Source organism: Aquila chrysaetos, chromosome 1 (assembly GCF_900496995.4).
Source record: "Aquila chrysaetos chrysaetos chromosome 1, bAquChr1.4, whole genome shotgun sequence".
Classification (NCBI taxonomy): domain Eukaryota; kingdom Metazoa; phylum Chordata; class Aves; order Accipitriformes; family Accipitridae; genus Aquila; species Aquila chrysaetos.
Window position 1 is genome coordinate 4,353,129 of NC_044004.1, and position 17,697 is coordinate 4,370,825.

Here is a 17,697-nt window from a genome sequence, read left to right on the forward strand (position 1 = left end):
ACCTGGAGTTCCAGGGCAAACTTGATCTTTTGGCTGCTCAACAGATTCTTCTATTCTATACAAACTAATATCATAAATGAACCTCCCCCCCAAACATAGCAATCGTATTATTTTCATTGTCTTTCATTAGTGGTTGACAGAGAGGTTTCTTCTTTTTACAAAAAGGTATAGTGCATCTTCAGGTTCCAATTCATAAGTCTTGAGTTAAATGAAAGGTAGAGTTTGGATTTTCACATTTCATCAAGTATCTCAAGTAAAGACGAAGCGAAATGGATCCACCTAATGCGCACATATTGCCACTACCTCCTCCACTTACGTCTCTGTAATCATATAAACTCAGATACATCTAATCAAATATTTTGTTTGTCTATAGTGCCCGGACTCAGCCTGCAAACAGGACCTGCTAGCCTACCTGCAGCGCATTGCCCTCTACTGTCACCAGCTCAATATCTGCAGCAAAGTGAAGGCAGAAGTTCAGAACCTGGGAGGAGAACTTATTGTATCAGGGGTAAGCTGGTATTTGTATTTAGCCATTTATGTTTCCCATGTAGCACTTGAAAGGGAGCATTTTTGATGGTAATAATGTACAAAACAAAAATACAGTGATTCATAAGCAAGCTTTTTAAAATGTTATCACCATTATTCCAGACCTTACAATAACTTGCGTAGAGCAATTTGATTTTCCAATTACCCTTTGTTTATACTTACCTTGTAAAATCTTCATTCTTCCAAAAGAAAAGTAATTTCATAGCCTAGAAAGTCATTGCCAAGCTGTGAATATTATAATTATTTGGAGCTTTTGTATATTTGCTCATTATAAATCTTCTTTCCTTTGTTAGTACTGGTAATTTCCTTCCTCTGTGCAGAAGCCAGCTCTGTATGAAGTGCATATTGTTAAGATGGTGATGACTAATGGGATTTCATTCACTCAGGTTCCAATGCACACTAGGTTTAGCAAAAACTCTGGAAGGCCGGCAAAATATCTTAAGTTTTGATGCATGTGCTGCTTTCAAATACTATTGGCAAGCACAATGATTATATACAGTAATTCCCATCCAGTTATTTTCAATGAACACTACAAATTTTTTACACACAACCTTTTTTAGAAATAAAGACAGGAATGTGCGGCAGCAGTAATATTATAAACAATGAGTTTTCTACATTTTTAAACTATTTTTTCTTTCCTTCTCCTGATGTTGGACTCTGTCTCTCTGGGAGATTACTAGAACCAAGCAGTAGCAATTGCTGCTCTTCATGATTTTCTTGTTTTGGTCTTTTAACTAATCGCCCTAGTATTAGCCCCATGACACCTTTGTTATCTTCTAACTCAAATACAGACCATATGTATGTAAAGGTATACGTTTCACTCTCCTGAGTGTGTTTTCAAAATGACGATGATTTGTGAGACTCAAGATACTTGAAACAAGATTGTTTTCAAATGTGGTTTTGAAAAAGCACCCTTTCATTGTTTAAGCCCAATCAAGTACGGAGATTGTTAGGACAACTAACTTGTGCCCTTCATTTCATCCATAAGATTCCCCAGTGAAATCACTGGCCTTCCTCAAACATATCAGAAGTCAGAGCAAATGTTCTCAACTACATTACATTTTGATTTTTCGCAAAGCACTGTAGAAGGTCTTAAACATTTGCTAGCTCTCTTGGACCAAACATTCTGAAGTCATATATGCAATCCTAAAAGGAGCTGCTTAAATGTTCCTGTGTCTGTCCTACAATTGGTCTTCACTTCTTGACATATGTACATATGTATTTTAATACCTTGATCTTCCCACAGCAATGAAAAGATCCTCTTCCATTTTCCTGATATTAATGGAGTGATCTGTCCTTGTATCACTAACAGCTATGCTGCATAGTAAATGCTATGATCTTTTCTTACCCACTGCCATCTGGGTCCAGCTTTTCATATCCATCGAGTTGTCATATTCATCTATCTATAACAATTACCCAAATCAATGCTTCTACCAGCTTGGCTTTTGTGGTTGTGTGTGTTTCTTTTTCAAGTCTCTTTATTCAGTGTATGTGGATGCTGAATAAGCCATTGTGAATCTCTAGCATCTATTCGTTACTGGAACATCACCATCCGTTGTGAAATTTCAGTGGCCGAACCGCTTGACTTCATCATTTCCAGTCTGGCATTGTTAGCATCTGCTGCTTACCAGGCTTCATCACCATTGTGTTTCTGTTTGGTTGGGTTTTTACAGTCAGCTGCAGACAAAGGCAAAACTACCTTCAACCACGGAAATTATTTGGGTCTGTTCCAAAGACTCAGTAGTACTCACATACAGAAAATTTTAAGATTGCCCAGCTTGCTTCTTCTGCTGTTGCTCTGAACAGGAGGTGATAGAGTTGAACTCCTGTGCATCCCTTTTTGAGAGCATTATCTTGTTATCTGGTATAACACAGTTCGTACAGTGCTTTCCTGATAGTGTTTTCCAAGCTGTTTATCTTTGAGGTGCTGGGTACTGTATGCTCCTTTGCTATCCAGAGATCTAGTATCCAAGTGCACATCTACATCTGCTTGTCTACTTGCTGCTTCTGCTTCCATCTTCTTCTTCATTTTCTCTTGGATAGCCAATTACAAATAAACAGTATTTTATTTACATTAAAATGAAATACCATTATTTGGCAACTTGCATACAGTACAATGTTAGAAGTACAATAGAAATCCAGAATTCAAGCTTCCCAACCTATGACTACAGAAGTAAGTTTATATGATGCACTATATTTAAGTGTTTTGATGTAAAGATCAAGCACCAGGATGCTTATTACCATATTGTAAATTACTATTGTGTTTACAAAGAACCACAATATAATTCAGATTTATCCAAAAGATGAGTTATCATTCAGAACTACTATGGGGAGTACAGTCTCTGCTTGAATTTTTGCATTATTAAGAATATTAATCAATATTTATAAATGAAATGAATGTATGCATATGTATGTATAAACCTATGTGTGGGCATATATATATTAATGTAAAAAGGGAAGAGACATAAAACCAATTAAAACCTAAAAAACAGATGAAAGCCACCCCACAGTTCTTAGAGTTCTGTTAGAGAAAAATGTGTTGCAACAACTTCAAAAATACTGTGTACATAACATATAATGTGCTATATATCTTTTGGTGAAACATCTATTTCTTTTTTTGCCACAAGATTCAGTAGTTCAGTATGGTTTATCTCTGAAAATAAGCATAAAGCTGATCTTGTTTGCTTTTTCCTCTATAGATTGATATGATACTAGCATAGCATATGAAGGGGTTCTTTTTGGCATCATTGACTTTGCTGCAAATAGAAAAACAGATCAAAAAGTAAGAAAATGTCACACTCCTGAAGTGTAAATTATTTCAGTAAAGGACAGAACCCACTGTTGTTTTTCCCTTTCTTTTGTCCATTCCTTTTCCCCCAGCTCTTTCTCTCCTTTGATCTTTCCTATCAAATTCACTGCATGCAGATAGCAAAATTATGTTCGCCAGATAAGTAAGATCTGGCAATTGAGAGTTAGCATACATCAGCCTAACCTCATTAATATCAATGGAGCAAGGCCAATTTAGACTATCTGTTGACTTGGCCCTTTATGTTGCAAGGTGAGACTCTTAATTCCTGATTCCAATTGAGTTTTGAAAAGTGAAATAAGGAAAAACTGTGTGATACCTGTTCTTCAATGAGGACCCTTGTAAACCTGAAGAAGATTATAGGGAAGAAAGTAAAGAAGAGGGGTGAGGAGGAAGTTAGATAAAAGCAAAAAGGAATTAATACTAAAAAAATGCAAAATATTTAAAAAATATTATTGATCTGTGTAGATGATATCCTTGTTCCTAATAAAAGTCTCTTTGACCTTGGTCCATAAACAGATATATGTTTCTGTAATTTTAAATTTGAATATTCAATTTCTAATTCCCCTCTGAGAATAGACAACCTCCTTTGATAAAATCACAAACTAAAAGCACTTAAAATAATTTTCTTTGTCTCTTGCCTCAGTTTATTTAATGTAATATATATTTGCTTCATAATCAGTTGCACCGTTGCATTGGAATGAATCCTCTGAGGTGCTGAGCATATGCTACTCTCAGTGAAGTAAATACCATTTACACATACTTAGCTCTTGCTGATAGATAGCCTTTTTGTGTTAGCTACTTTTGTTGAATAGAATTGGTTTTAACCATGATGTTTGTTACTTGGATAGAAAATCAGACTTCTTCTAACTCGAGGGCTGCTTTATTTTTTTAGTATTCCTGTCTGACTCTTGTTAGCTAGACCATTACAATAAAACAGCTCTATATATTCATTTCTTACTCTAGAATAAATATCCACTTGTTCTGTTTACTGCTGCTCTGAAGCTGATCAGCTCATTTACCTACTATCCATTTACGCTATGAGCTTGCATTTTTTAAAATTCTGGTTTATGTTAGTAGCTTTGCTACAGTCTTTCCTGCAGGATTAGATTGAACAGAATCTAAGAAAATCCCTTATCCAAGGCAACCTCCTATTGTGTTCAGGTTTAGTTTAGAACTCTACAGATATAATCAGCTGTATTATCAGAAAATATGCCCAAAGAGTCTTAAACTTCTGAGCCAGATAGATATGCAGTGTCATACAGAGTAACAGCCATGTACTTTTGAACACTGTCCAAAAATATTGAATCAATAGCCAAAGCACACTCCAAACATATACTTTCGCTGGGGTCCAGTTTCCAATTATTTCCAAAGGCCCGTTTATCTTAGCATAATTGGCTCAGCTACGATACTAAGAGAAGGATTCTTATAACGTGCTGAAGATACGAGACAATTTAGTTAAGATTGTGACTGTATCTAGGTGGGTTTGCTTGGTGAATTTAAGTGAGGACTTTGGGGGGAAAAGAAAGGTAAAAAGGCTGGAGCCACCCCATTAATTTTGGGTGGGACATTATGAAAATTCCCATAAGACCTGGACTGGGAGGTTAGATACTTAAAAATATTAACAGATATGGGATATACTGCAAAATATTTGTATATCTGTTTATTCTTGATCAGTAATAAGAATAAGGTAACTGGAAATAGCTAGTCCTCATCAAAAAAAAAATAAGACTCATTAGTTATCACAGAATAACAGTGTGCATCCACCAGTTATTTCAGGTGAGCTGGCAAACAGTTTCCCTATCAATTCTGCCTATGGATCTTACATCTAGTAAAACAAAATGGTTTAAAGGTCCTACTTTTCTTTCATTTAAGGACAAATCACCCTAAGCTACCTTGTGCTGTAGAAGCAAGTTGGTACGCGTATGGGCAGTGAAGTATCAAGTTGCTACTTATGAATTCTGTAGACCCAAAGAAAAATCAGGTAATTTGAAGTTCACCTGCTATTAAAAGCGAGTAAGGCCGTCTTTCATTGAATTTGGATTAAGAGCCTGTGCATAAGCAGTTACTTAAGAGCCACTGATGTGGCATTTCATTTCCCCACATCAGAAAGCCTTTCTGGGTTTTTTCCTTTGTTTGTTTTCAAGCAGGCAATTAGAGTGAACCTTTGCATTTAATATGCTGAAGAGTATGGAGAAAATGTTGTTTTGGAGTTTGGCAAATAAAGTAATTTAATTCCTCCTGAATCAAGCAAGAATTTAGAATTATGTAGGAGAAAGTTTGCTGAAGGGACAGTTGGCAAACTGACAAAACTGTCAGGTTCCTTTTCTTCAAGATTCTCAGGAGTGCAAAAAGGTTACTGCTGTTACTTAGCTAGCAATAAAATCAGTTTTACTATTAATTTAGAACAGAAATGGAAGAATGCTACGTGAAGTATACTCACAGAAACAGTCTAACAAACCAAGGTTTGTAGGTATTTCTGGGCTGGGCTGCTTGGACTGGCAAGCTGTCAGTGTTTTCAGTAGAAAACACCTGAGCTAAGACCTAGCTGTATTTAACGATTAATAGATATCACTGATAGAAATGTTGTGTTTTGTCTGCTAGTGATTCAATTTACTTGACTTCAAATGTGACAGTAGTTATTTTCAAATAATTGCTGTGTTCATGTTTGTTGGACAATTAGTGCTCAAAGAGTTACACACCACAAAGAAGAGATATAGTCCTATGTCTAAGCTGACATCATTGCAAGACTAGGGTTTGGGTTATGGTAGTACATGACAAGTGGATATAACACAAGTGAATATGCTCAAGTTGGTACAGGGAAGTGAAAGATGGACCCAGGGACCCTGTAGATAATTACTAAATCGCTTAAGAATATAATTTGACTTTTGTGATTTTCTTTTTTAATTTAGGCTTTTTTTTTTTTTTTTTTGCAAGTTGCTTTTCATGTTTACCCACTGTTTCACCCACAAGATTGTAGAAGGAATTTAGAATGGCCAGAAAGGGAGTTTGCAAATATGAACAGTGTATTGTATGTACCAACGCTGTGAAAATAATGTAAGATGGGACTTATGGAAAGATATTTGTTTAGGATGGGGTTGGTGGAAAGGAGTTCTGCTTTGATACTTGGAAGGAAAGCAGTGGGTGAAGGAGAGGACTTTGGAAATAATAAGTAAGCAAGCCAAAGAACTTGAAGTATAAGATACGAAAGAGTCAGGGCAAGAAAAAGCCAAACGAAAAGCAAGGTAGGAATATGAAATCAAGGAATTGCAATGGTGGGAAAAGACTGAGATAAAGTCAGGACCATAAAGTTGGTTGGACTCCACAATAATCTCTACTCTCCTAGTAGATCAAGCAAGGAGAGAAAATAAAAACTTAGGGTCTTTATTTCGGCTCTGAATTTACCACTATAAAAAGACCAATTCCAGGACAGGAAGGCTGGGGCTAGGTGGGGAAAGTGAGAGACCTTGATTTACACTGTATATTCAACTACCTCATGTCATCTACTTTGGAAGAAATGACAGAAATGAAAAATACAGGGCGATGTTTCCGCTGTGCCTTTTGGGATGAAGATATATTAAGTAACCTCTGCATATGTGTTTGAATGTATGCAGACATATTGATATATGAGAGGGTGAAATAAAGCCATAGTAAGTGTACTCTGTTCCAACATATATGGCTGTAAGAAGCATGTGATACTTATAAATATACAGGTTTTGATAAGCCTTTATCTGGAACAAATTGTTTGAGCTTTTCTATTTGTAACTAATACAGGAGTCTCCAACTCCTGCTGGCATGGGCTGTATCCCTCAATACACTGTCCAAGAAAGGCAGTACCTGATGTGGTAACATGAAAAAATTTATCATCCTGACACTGAGTCAATTTACTACTCCTAAAGGATAAAGGCATCAGTGAGTTATGCAGGTTAATCAAAATGAGTGCTGATAAAATCCCTCATGGTCATATATTCATTATATATGATGTATTTTATGGAAACACTGTCTTAGGGCTTTCTGAAAGTTAAAGCGGTGAAGAATTCCTAATTATCGTATGAAACAGCTCAAAGACGAATAGAAGAAAAAAAAATGGATCTCTAAAGCCATTTACAGTACCTCTTCCAAATATGCAACAATAATAAAGATCTAGTTCATTAGATGAAGCTTACCTATTGCTTCCCAGTAAAGGTAGTGAGGACCAGGAGCCCAGAGAGTTTATGCAATTGGCAACCTTGAAGGGATTCAAGCCCCAGGTAGACAGTGCAGCAGCTGAGCGAATCTAATGTTGGTAATCAACTCATTTCAAGTCGAAAGTTGTGCAAGACACCTCCAGAGATCTCTTTCAAGTGACATTTGTACAGTGTTTTGATTCAGCTAAGTGAAAGATCCCATAGGAACTTATTTCTACGTCTGTGAGTTCACATGGTTTTCCCTTTATAACTGTTGCTGGACTGGACAACAGTATATATTCTGAGGTTTGGGCATCTGGGGGGTCATAAGTATGATCCACATAAAGAATAGTGCAGAAGACTTTGGAAAGGTTGATTTATTTTTATTAGTGTTATGGTTATTTCCATATTTACATAAGTGAAGGTAGATTGGTGGTGGGAGGAGGTGACATTATGTAAGGAAAGGTAGATGAATGAAGCTTAAGGCATAACTGAAAAATTCAAGAAGAAAATATTTTTTATGAAATAATCTCAGTTCTTTTGAAGGTGCAATGTTTTGATATAAGGCTATTTTCAGGACTAAGAAAATATGTCATTGTATATAAATGCACATGTAAACACACATACACATAAATATGAAATAATATATCCTGCATAAATGGAAAGATGTTATCTAGAATTTCATCTGCAAAGCAAAATCACACTGCACTTGTCTTCATTAGAATATATTCATGGAAACAAGAAGCACGCACACCATCTATACGTCTACATTTAGTAGCTTAAAATTTAGACATGTCAGACTTTTATCCTTATTAAGAAGCATTTTGGCTACAGGGAACATGCTCATGTGCTTTAACAGGTAACAAATATTCATGAATTTCTGAAGATTACATTTATTGAAATTTCTCATTAGAAGAGTTTTCTGCAAAGAAAAGCATTTCTGATACCAAATAATGTTAAGCCATTTAATTCCATGAGAGCAAAGCAAAGTGTTATGGATTCAAGATTGAGGCTTGAAACAAATATGATCACAGAAAAAGATCAGAGAATTGAAGGAAATATGAATGTATATGCTTCATTACATACTGCATTTGTTTTAAAAATAGTAACCCCTCTAAAATCCAAAGCTTGCCTGCTACAGCAGTTATGGCTTCAGTCCAGCTTGTTTTCCTATTCCAGGCCGTGCTGAATGAGATGGGAAGAAAATGGGAATATTAAGGCTTTCTGATACACAAACCGCACCAGCCCTGCAATAATTACCAAGGTCTAGAGACCATTCTAACATACCCTAAGGTATGGTCCTAAAGGACTATTCCTATAAAAGTTACTATAAAGAAAGAGAGGATTTCAGTGCTATCTCATGCTCACTTCTTTTCCTGTCTTACTGCCTTTAAAGGAGATGGTTTGGGACCAAGCTTCACCATTTTGTATTAAATAAGAATTCCTTCCCCTAGGGCACTCTCAGCTGGCCTCCTTAATGCACAGCATAGATCAGCTAATAGGTACATCCTGAGGCTTTAAATAAAAATTAGGTTTGTTTCTTGCACATGGAATTATGGAGGTCTGAATTTACATAATGACAGATTTAGCACACAATAGGAGATTTTGGGCTGTGTTTCTTATACAGAAGTACATCTTTTATCTCTTGCAATTATTGAACTTCCTGATTTGGATAGTGGTGAGACTTAATCTCACTTCTAAAAGTACTATCAGATGATGCCTTTGCAGATATTAAAAGAATATCAACTTCAGTTCAGACTCATCAGTTTCTTTGAGTTTAATTATAGTTCTTGACAACCTGAGTTGCAGATGAGTAATACACACATAAAAACACTCACAGGCAAGAAGACATACCCTCAAGGGAAAACATCAACAGGTTTTCCCAGCCTGAGCAGAATCAATTGCAAATACTGAACAAAACAGCTTACAACAAAGTATTTAATAAAACTCACAGTAGGAACGTATCTCCATTAAATGTAGGAGGTCATAATAGCCTTTAGGTAGAGATCAAACTGAGTGAGGAAGGTTAAAAGTTGCCTTATATCTTTTAACGTCTGAAATATTTTCTTCCACACATGGAACATATCATTATTACTATTATTATTTATGAACCTCATAGGAGCAAAGGAAAAACATGTCTGTTCTCACATCACATCATTAATCTTACATAACTGATAAGCAGCTACATCAACAAAAAGGGTTTGTTTTGTATAATGTGTTCAAGACATAGACAGGGAGTCAAAGTAAAAAACTATCCAGTATCAGAAAAATCAATCCTAACCTCTTACTGCGAGACATTCTCAAATGCCTTCTGTTAACATCAGTTCTTTCTAATTCTGACTAATGTATCATCAAAATACCTTGTAAACTAGCTTACCAGGTAGGTAATAATATCCCTAGAAAATGAGATGAAACATACCAGTGATGTGTCCTAAATCTCATCAAAGACCAGATTAGAACTCTATAAAACTGGATTAGAGCATCAATATGTAATCCAAAAGACTGCAGAAACATTTTCATCCTTTTTTATACCTGCAACTAGATTCAACATTCCCACTGTCAAAAAATTAGAGAAGCTACAGCTTTATTCAGTCTCAGATGGGATGTTACATAGTTCATCATTCCTTAGCTATGACAGATAATGAACAAAAAGATTTTTCCATTCATCCATCAAGCTGATCCACTACAGCAACAGGACATCTTTGGGTCAGAGGTATGTCTGTGTTAGGGTCTCAGACTTTTATGATATGTGTCAGCTTGGCATTTTTACATGGCCTTTTCAAGCTGTTGTTTCAATTTCTTAAAATATATCTATTTTTACCTTCTGTAGGTATACCAGTCGTACATATAATGCTTCTGCTTGGTTGGTACTCCTCAGCTTTTCACAGTCTTGCTATACTCAAACTTTATAGACAGAAGCCACTGGTACCTTAGAGGTGCCTGCCCATTCCCCATCATCTGTCCATCTTTTTAAGCAAGATAGAAAGCAGTTTAGTGTTTTTCTCCAACAGATCTTTGATGTCAAACTGACCGTGGACCCTTTTTTAAACTTGATTTATAGTGCCTGGGTGCAAGTGATTAAATCAATGACTTGATCTGCGTTCACATAGTTTTCTTATGCTGTTAGGCTTAACTTACATCCCTTCAAAAATATTTTAGAGAATTAAAGTCTTCATTTACTGTCTCTTTGCATTCCCATGCATTCATTTAATTAATCTTAGTTGTATTCCTTGGAACACTTGGAAGATTTCCCTCCTTTCTTGAACGGATATACATTTTTAAAATGTTTTTAGTTAAGTATATTCTTTCTCTGCTTTTGTTCACTGTTTGGGCGAGTAATGTGTTCTAGTGTATTTTCACAAATCAGTCTTACCTTTTTTGCTCTTCCCTTTCTTTTCTCTTTATCAGCTACAGATATCATACTAAGCAGGTCAAAACAAGATTTCAGATTTGAGCAATGCTAGCCCAAAATACCATCTGGGGTATTATCTGCTACCTAATCTACTGAACTGTTTATATCACATTATCGTGATGTAATCTACAATATTTCTCCATATTTCTCATCTTGTGTTGTTACTGGAAAATATTCTTGGCCATACTCAGTCTTCCGGAATTTAACTGTGCTACTTCCATAGGTTTCTATTTCAATAAAAGACAATTTATTTCTTTTTAGGAGATATTAGAACTGCTACTACAAGTATAATATTTCTCATATTTAAGGATATATCCTCTGAATATCCTTCTCTTTATCAGAATGAGCCAGCTGGCTTAGGCTTCATAAGGTCTGGTAGTCACAGAAGTTCAAAATATATTCCTACTTTATTTGGCAAAAACAACTGTGGTGCAATAGTTAAGTCATAGGATACCCAAGTTATTAATTAACTGAATTCTACCTAGTACGTTTTACCATAAAAGCCTTTAAAAGTTTGATTTTTCTTTTCTGTTTGGCAGACCAGTAGACATACATGTTAATAAGGAGTAGATGCAATGCAGGGTACCAGAGGTGGTCTTCCTCCTTTCTATCTTCATACACGCAAACAGCTTGAAAGCAAGATGATGTAATGAGAAATCAGACAGACATATGTTTAATTCAATTATGAACCGAAATTCACAGCACTATCATCACTTTGCGTTACTCAGAGGCAGCCTAGTTTTGCATTGTGTTCCTGTTATCATCTCTAACAGTCACAATAGCTCTTCATTTAGTCAACTGGACTAGCTGATTTGTTGAGTTTTTAAATCCCCAAATATACTGGTTTAAAGTAGCATCTGCAGGTACTGCAGGATTAGATTATGATAAAAGTTTTGAAGGTTAAGAAGAAAAAATACTTGACTTCTGTTGTTAGGTGAAGTGACTGGTACTAGACATTAGTCACGAACTTTCTTTTTTCAATAGAAGGAAAGGAAAGAAAAACAAAGAGCACGCAAACAGAGCAGGGAATACACATTAATCATTACTAAGACTGAAAAAACAATCATGATTAGGTTACAATTTACATGATCCTTGTAGCAACAAAAAGCCTAAGGGAAAACGTCAAGATTAACTTGGTGTGCTTATAATACATACTCTTAAAAGAGATTTAAGGAGCATTCATTTTTCACCTTCCATAAGGCAGGTTCTTATGCTAGCACTCTTTACTGGCACTGAATAGTCCCCCATTCTCTGAGCAGTTTTATTTAATGGAGTTAAGTTTAGCAGCATATACTATTTTTTTTCAATTTTAGTATACAGCTGGGTTATTAAGAAAATCCCAGTGGATAATATAAGCAATTATGTTTACTCTTATACCCGCTTTTTCAGAATTTGGATGATAAAAATTCCATTTACAATAAATTAGAATGAATATCCCATTTTAAGCCCTCCAGTTTCAGTTCTTGGGAAGTTTTTTGAAAAAATGTGCTTCAGCCTGTAAGATTGTCGTTGCCTAAAAATATACGGTCTTTAAAAGCATCACCTCTTTGCAATTTTGTTGATATTTTCTGGAACTTTCAAGTGTGCTCTGTAAATAAATGTATGCCCAGAATTTTTATACTTCCCTCACTTGTTCTTTCAGCACAGTTTGTCAGTTCTCATTTCCAATGTGAGAAAAACATAATTCTTTCCCGACCTCCTCCATATAGTGGTGTAGGTGGCCTACCCTCTGGCTTACTCTATTCAAGGGTCAGCGCAGAGGGCTGGACTGTGTAATGTTTATTCAGCACTGGGGGACACAAGTGGAATTCCAGTTGTAGTCTCTGGAATTTCCGCTGCTCGCATCAGTGTTTATGGTTTTGTGCAGTTCCGCTGTTCAAAACCATACACAAAATATCGCTTCTTGGAAGTCTATTAACCAAATTCATGCCTGAGCTGATGTCAATCAGTTTTTAATGGGGATAGAGCTTTCTCTCCTCTCTGGTTTTCATCAAAAGGTGCCCAAATTGAACCCCTTTCCCAATCAGCAAACCCTGTAGGGCTTGCGTGCTTAACCTGTGCTATGGGAGCAAGTGAGAGGAATCACCAGACAGCGGGGTTACTCATCGTGGAAGAGTCCCTGTTTCCTTGACCAAGCATAGCTCCTTCAGCACACGTTTTCCTCTCTCCTCACCTCTACGCTACGGCACAATATTTCTCTTGCTCTCTCTCTCACTATCTCTTTTCTGTATCTCTCGGAAATCAGACTGGAGTTCAGAGCACTTTCACTACCTTTTATGAGGTAGAGTGTGATGTCATAGATGGGGGCAGGGCTAGTCAACTTTCTACCCACCCACCCACCTGTGCTGAGGGAGCTACGCTTGAGACCGGAAGCAGTGACTCCTCGACGGTGAGTAACCTCCTGTCTCATCTATATCTTTAACTCTCTCTGTACATCTGGGGGTGGAGGGAAAAGACATGAGAATGGGGGGAAATTTTTTTTTTTTTAGCTTTTTTTTTTTTTTTTTTAAATTAACTGCAGGGCTTACAGAATGTATTGCATGTGTTGGCTCAGTCACCTGCAAAAAATCATTTCTTTTCTGTTCTGAAGTCCTAGAGTTAATGTCATCTGTAAAGCAATGATCACGTTTCTTTGCAGAGGTGGTCCATTTACTGGTGGTTAAACTGATCCTTCAATGTTTATCTTGCTTTGTGAAAAGGCAAACTCTGGTCCCCGTGAACTCAATTGCTAAACTTCCATTAAATTAATTACAGTAGTGCTGAGCCATCATTTTTCTAAACTATTTTGTGATTAAAGATAGATGGTGTTATTTATATAATTATCATTGTTAACTGTGGATAATGCCTGTTTATACAGGACAGGATTTTTGTTTTCTGTATTCTCTCTTACTGTTTTTATTTGCTTTATCCAGAATGTTTATGAAGCTATGTATTGACAATAGGCCAATTATAAGACCTATTTTATGGATTAAATAGAATTCAAAAGTAAATTGTGGAAAATGTAAAATTAAGCAGGAAATCAAAGCCCAGGAGATGTAACCGAGATTTAACTTTTGAAATTATAAATCACAGCATTTTTTTTTTTATGTGATAAGAACTTGAGACGGCAGGGATATTGCTAACTGAATTTCTTGGTGTTTTTCTTATGTCGCTACCTAAACATTACTATTTTACTTTAAAGCACTGTCTTGTTACCTATTTCCCTTGGCCCCAAGTATTACTGCTTCACTGTTTTAATATCCCTCAGCATTTTAAAAAAGACAAGACGGACTACGAAGATCTTCCTTTCTTGTTCTGCCTCTTGGGTATCTATTAAAGCTGTTAAGATGTCAGAACTCTCATGCTAAAGGGCAGAAGAAGGATCATATGAAGATTTTGGCCCCTAGGGATACCACAAATCTTGCTGTTCTTGTTCATTTAAAGCTCTTTACCGGCTCCGTGTGGGGTCTTGTCATGTCTCCATGAAAGGCACTAAAAGGCAGCAATGCATACTCTATAAATCAAAGACAAAGAGAATGCAATCACAGCCTTTTCAGCAGAGGTGGTCCATAGTCTGATTGATGAAGTACTTCTATTTTCAGGTGACTAGGTGGCTGTGAGGAATTGGGTATAGGATGCAGACCATTCCATCTTCTGGTCAGTGGCATATATTGGGGATTGGTCAGTAGTGATGGATAGATAGTCCTTCCTGATGACTCAGTGATGCTCTTTGTATCAATGCATAGGGGATCTGAACGAAATTCTGGGACGATGAAAGTCTTGTTTATAAAGCTACCAAAACTTTCACTAATGACTGTTTCCCTTCCTGTCAGAGAGAAAAATAAGGACAAAGAATATAAAAATCGGCTCCCTGACAGGTGGTAGCTTTTCTAGCTTTGAATAATGTGTGCAAGGAGTTTTATTACTACTGTTTATTCCTTTAGTGAACCAAACATTGAAGTCTCCAGATCTTGCTTTGCAAAGCCAAGAACTTGTCTAGCAAATTTAGCTTCCCTAGCAAACTTTGATCTTTTCAGTAGGAAAGGAAAAGCAGGTTAGTCAATCTCTAATGTTTCATTGGGAAAACTTTATAGGAATTGCTGCTGTTAAAGGCAATTTGAGATTTGTTCTTTTCAGAGGCAAATGCTTTGAGGTAAAATTTAATTTAGATCCTAAGCACATCCTTTGCTGATGAGTTTACAAAATTGCCTTTGCACGTAATTATTCTTGCATAATGCAGGAGACTTTAATTTTTGCACAGAAGTGGTAAAACATAAGGACCAACTGTACAGTGCCCATAATCTCACTTCAATGATACGAAAGCATTTTGGTGTCATAGAGAGGGAAACTCTTTTTAAAAGTGAAATAAGGATTGGGAACAGGAAATCAGAATTGGTATCATTCAGGAATTATGGTGAATTAGAGATAGCGATCAGCACTGAGGGGATGTTGTGGAACAGAGATGTCAGTGGATTCCTTTAAATCCAGAGAAATTTGCTCCCTAAATTTATCTCGCAAGATGAGCAAATTAGCAGTTGGCTGACTTATGTATAGGGGGGAGTTTGCAGAGGCAATGATATTCAAAATGACATAAACTGTTGTGATAATTAACCTGGAATCTGCCTGTGCCAAGTCTAATAACAAATAACAAATAATAAGTTTTTGTCCATGCAACCTCAGGATGTGAGTTTGCCTCAGTAACCTAACACTGGGAAAATAAATAGACTAATTTTACAATTACTGAGCTAATTCCCCTGTTATATTATTTTACTGGAAGCTATGATTAAAAAAAAATTAAAACGTCTAAAGTGCACAGATTCCTTTATTTTACAGCTTTGGCTTAAATGTGTATTCAGTCAATTGCGATGTTTGTTTTAACTGTATATTATTTACATGTACATAAATCAAAGTAAAATGTAATAAGGCCTAGATTTCAGCTGATTTATTTAGTGAGTAGTATGAAAACTTTTAAAGCAAATATCTGAGCAACTTCTTCCAATAAATGCTAATTTAAATGAGTTAAATCTTCATAACTGTTTTGCAAACTGAAAGTTACTTTACGATAAGGCATTCTTAAAAATTGCATTGTTTTGCGTTTGCAAGCACATTGTGTATTACTGACTCAAAACAAAACCAGTAACTAGTATATTTATACCTATATATTTAAGGAGGCCAGCATTTAAATTACAGATTTGTTCCTCAGTCATACTGGCAAGGGGTGAGCAATACTTTAATGATGCAAGATCATATATAGGGATCAAACATTTTTTCAGTGTGATTAAGATGGCTATGTAAAATTCCCCAATTTTCAGTATTTGCCAGGCTGATTTCTCTTACAAGTTGAATTAAAACTTTGTGGGTTGATTCTTACCTTCTTTTTCTATATGAGAAGTGAGGGAGAGCTGTGAAATGCACCATCTGTTCGCAAACCGTGTCAGCTGGCAGATAGATGCTTATCACCCTGCCCTCTCTTACTGCAGTTTTAGGCTGGTATAACACGATTGACTCAAAATGAATTACTTTTGATTTAATCTTGTTTAAGCAAAAGAAGTCACAATGATAGTGCAGAGCATTCTAGAGGACTCTTCGTGTTGATTTAAATAGCAACCCTTTTAAACTTCGACCTCAGCTCATTTGAATTGTCAACAAAAATGCTCAATAGCACTTGGACTGAGTATAGTGGTTGGAGGAAACTAGGACTGCCTTAACACCCCGGAATTTCTGTTTCTGGGACAGTTGCATCTCAAAGACACTAAACATGATTCTGTTCAATCATAATCCTTTGGATTTTTATCAGTCCCATCTGAGTATCTCAAAGCAAACACGATGGTGTACCCTTGTAAAACTGAAACCAGAAGCAAATATTGTCATTATTTCCCTTCTGCAAATGAGAATACTGAGCCACACTCAAGGCAGAAGATATCTATAGAATCATGATGAGTTTCAAACACTAAGTCCTCCTTCAAGACTCAGATAGTTCTCAAGACCAGCATTTCTCTGTCTTCCATTCTATATTCCGGTTTCCACTCTAGGTGGCCAAATAAAAATAAAAAAAACAGGTGAAAGAGTTCACTGTAGTTAAGAAGTACGGTTTGAAAAAGATAGAGTTGGACAGAAATCTTGCAGTAACACGGGGAGGCTACCCCAATCAAGTTGTGCCAAAGATGAGCGTAGGTCTATGGTGTGATGAAAACTGAGTATTTTATTATTCACTAAGATTTTACTTGAATTATGAAGAGTTTTTGACTATTATCTCCATTGCTATGTGGAGAGCGATTCATCTAGCCAAGTGTAAACATCTGCATCTGAGACGTTCACTCCAGGCTTCCTTTATAATTAGTGGAGATCAGTAGCCGTTGCTAGAGAGCCGATCTTCTTGTTTCACGTAGACACTGACAACCGGTTAGATTAGTAACAACCTAAAAAAATTGCAAAGGCATGGGCAGGTGAATTACACCACGTATTCAGACAAGCATAGAGTCAGGGGGTTTAGCTTTGGGGGTCTTTTGAGGGTATATATTCATATGTGAGTGATGTAAACTTTCTGTGAACTTAGCTGCTGGAGAATGGGAACTGTCTCTTTTTTTTTTTTGGACAGAAATATTTACGTTGTTTTGTAAGGAGCATTTATCTATATAAAGCAGCTCTCTCGGGGCCCCAGTCTCATTAGTTTCTGTAGGTTGGAGAGATTGATATGGTTTGTAGTATGTGGTTTTCCCCTATTTGACACTTCTGAGGATCAAAAGAGAAGAATTAAGGAAAACAATCTCAAAAATATTCATTAAGTT

At 36.3% G+C, this 17,697-nt stretch overlaps 1 protein-coding gene across 4 annotated transcripts in view; it reads left to right on the forward strand.

The window, feature by feature from the left end:
* CTNNA2 (catenin alpha 2) overlaps positions 1 to 17,697 on the forward strand; it is a 460,705-nt gene that overhangs the window by 427,925 nt on the left and 15,083 nt on the right. For 3 of the 4 annotated variants that reach the window (XM_030042992.2, XM_030043163.2, XM_030043251.2), the window contains 2 exons: positions 374 to 508; positions 13,176 to 13,319. In XM_030042992.2, coding sequence (XP_029898852.1) covers positions 374 to 508; positions 13,176 to 13,319 — 279 coding nt within the window. The remainder of the gene's footprint in view (positions 1 to 373; positions 509 to 13,175; positions 13,320 to 17,697) is intronic. The other variant, XM_030043077.2, reaches the window with a different exon arrangement.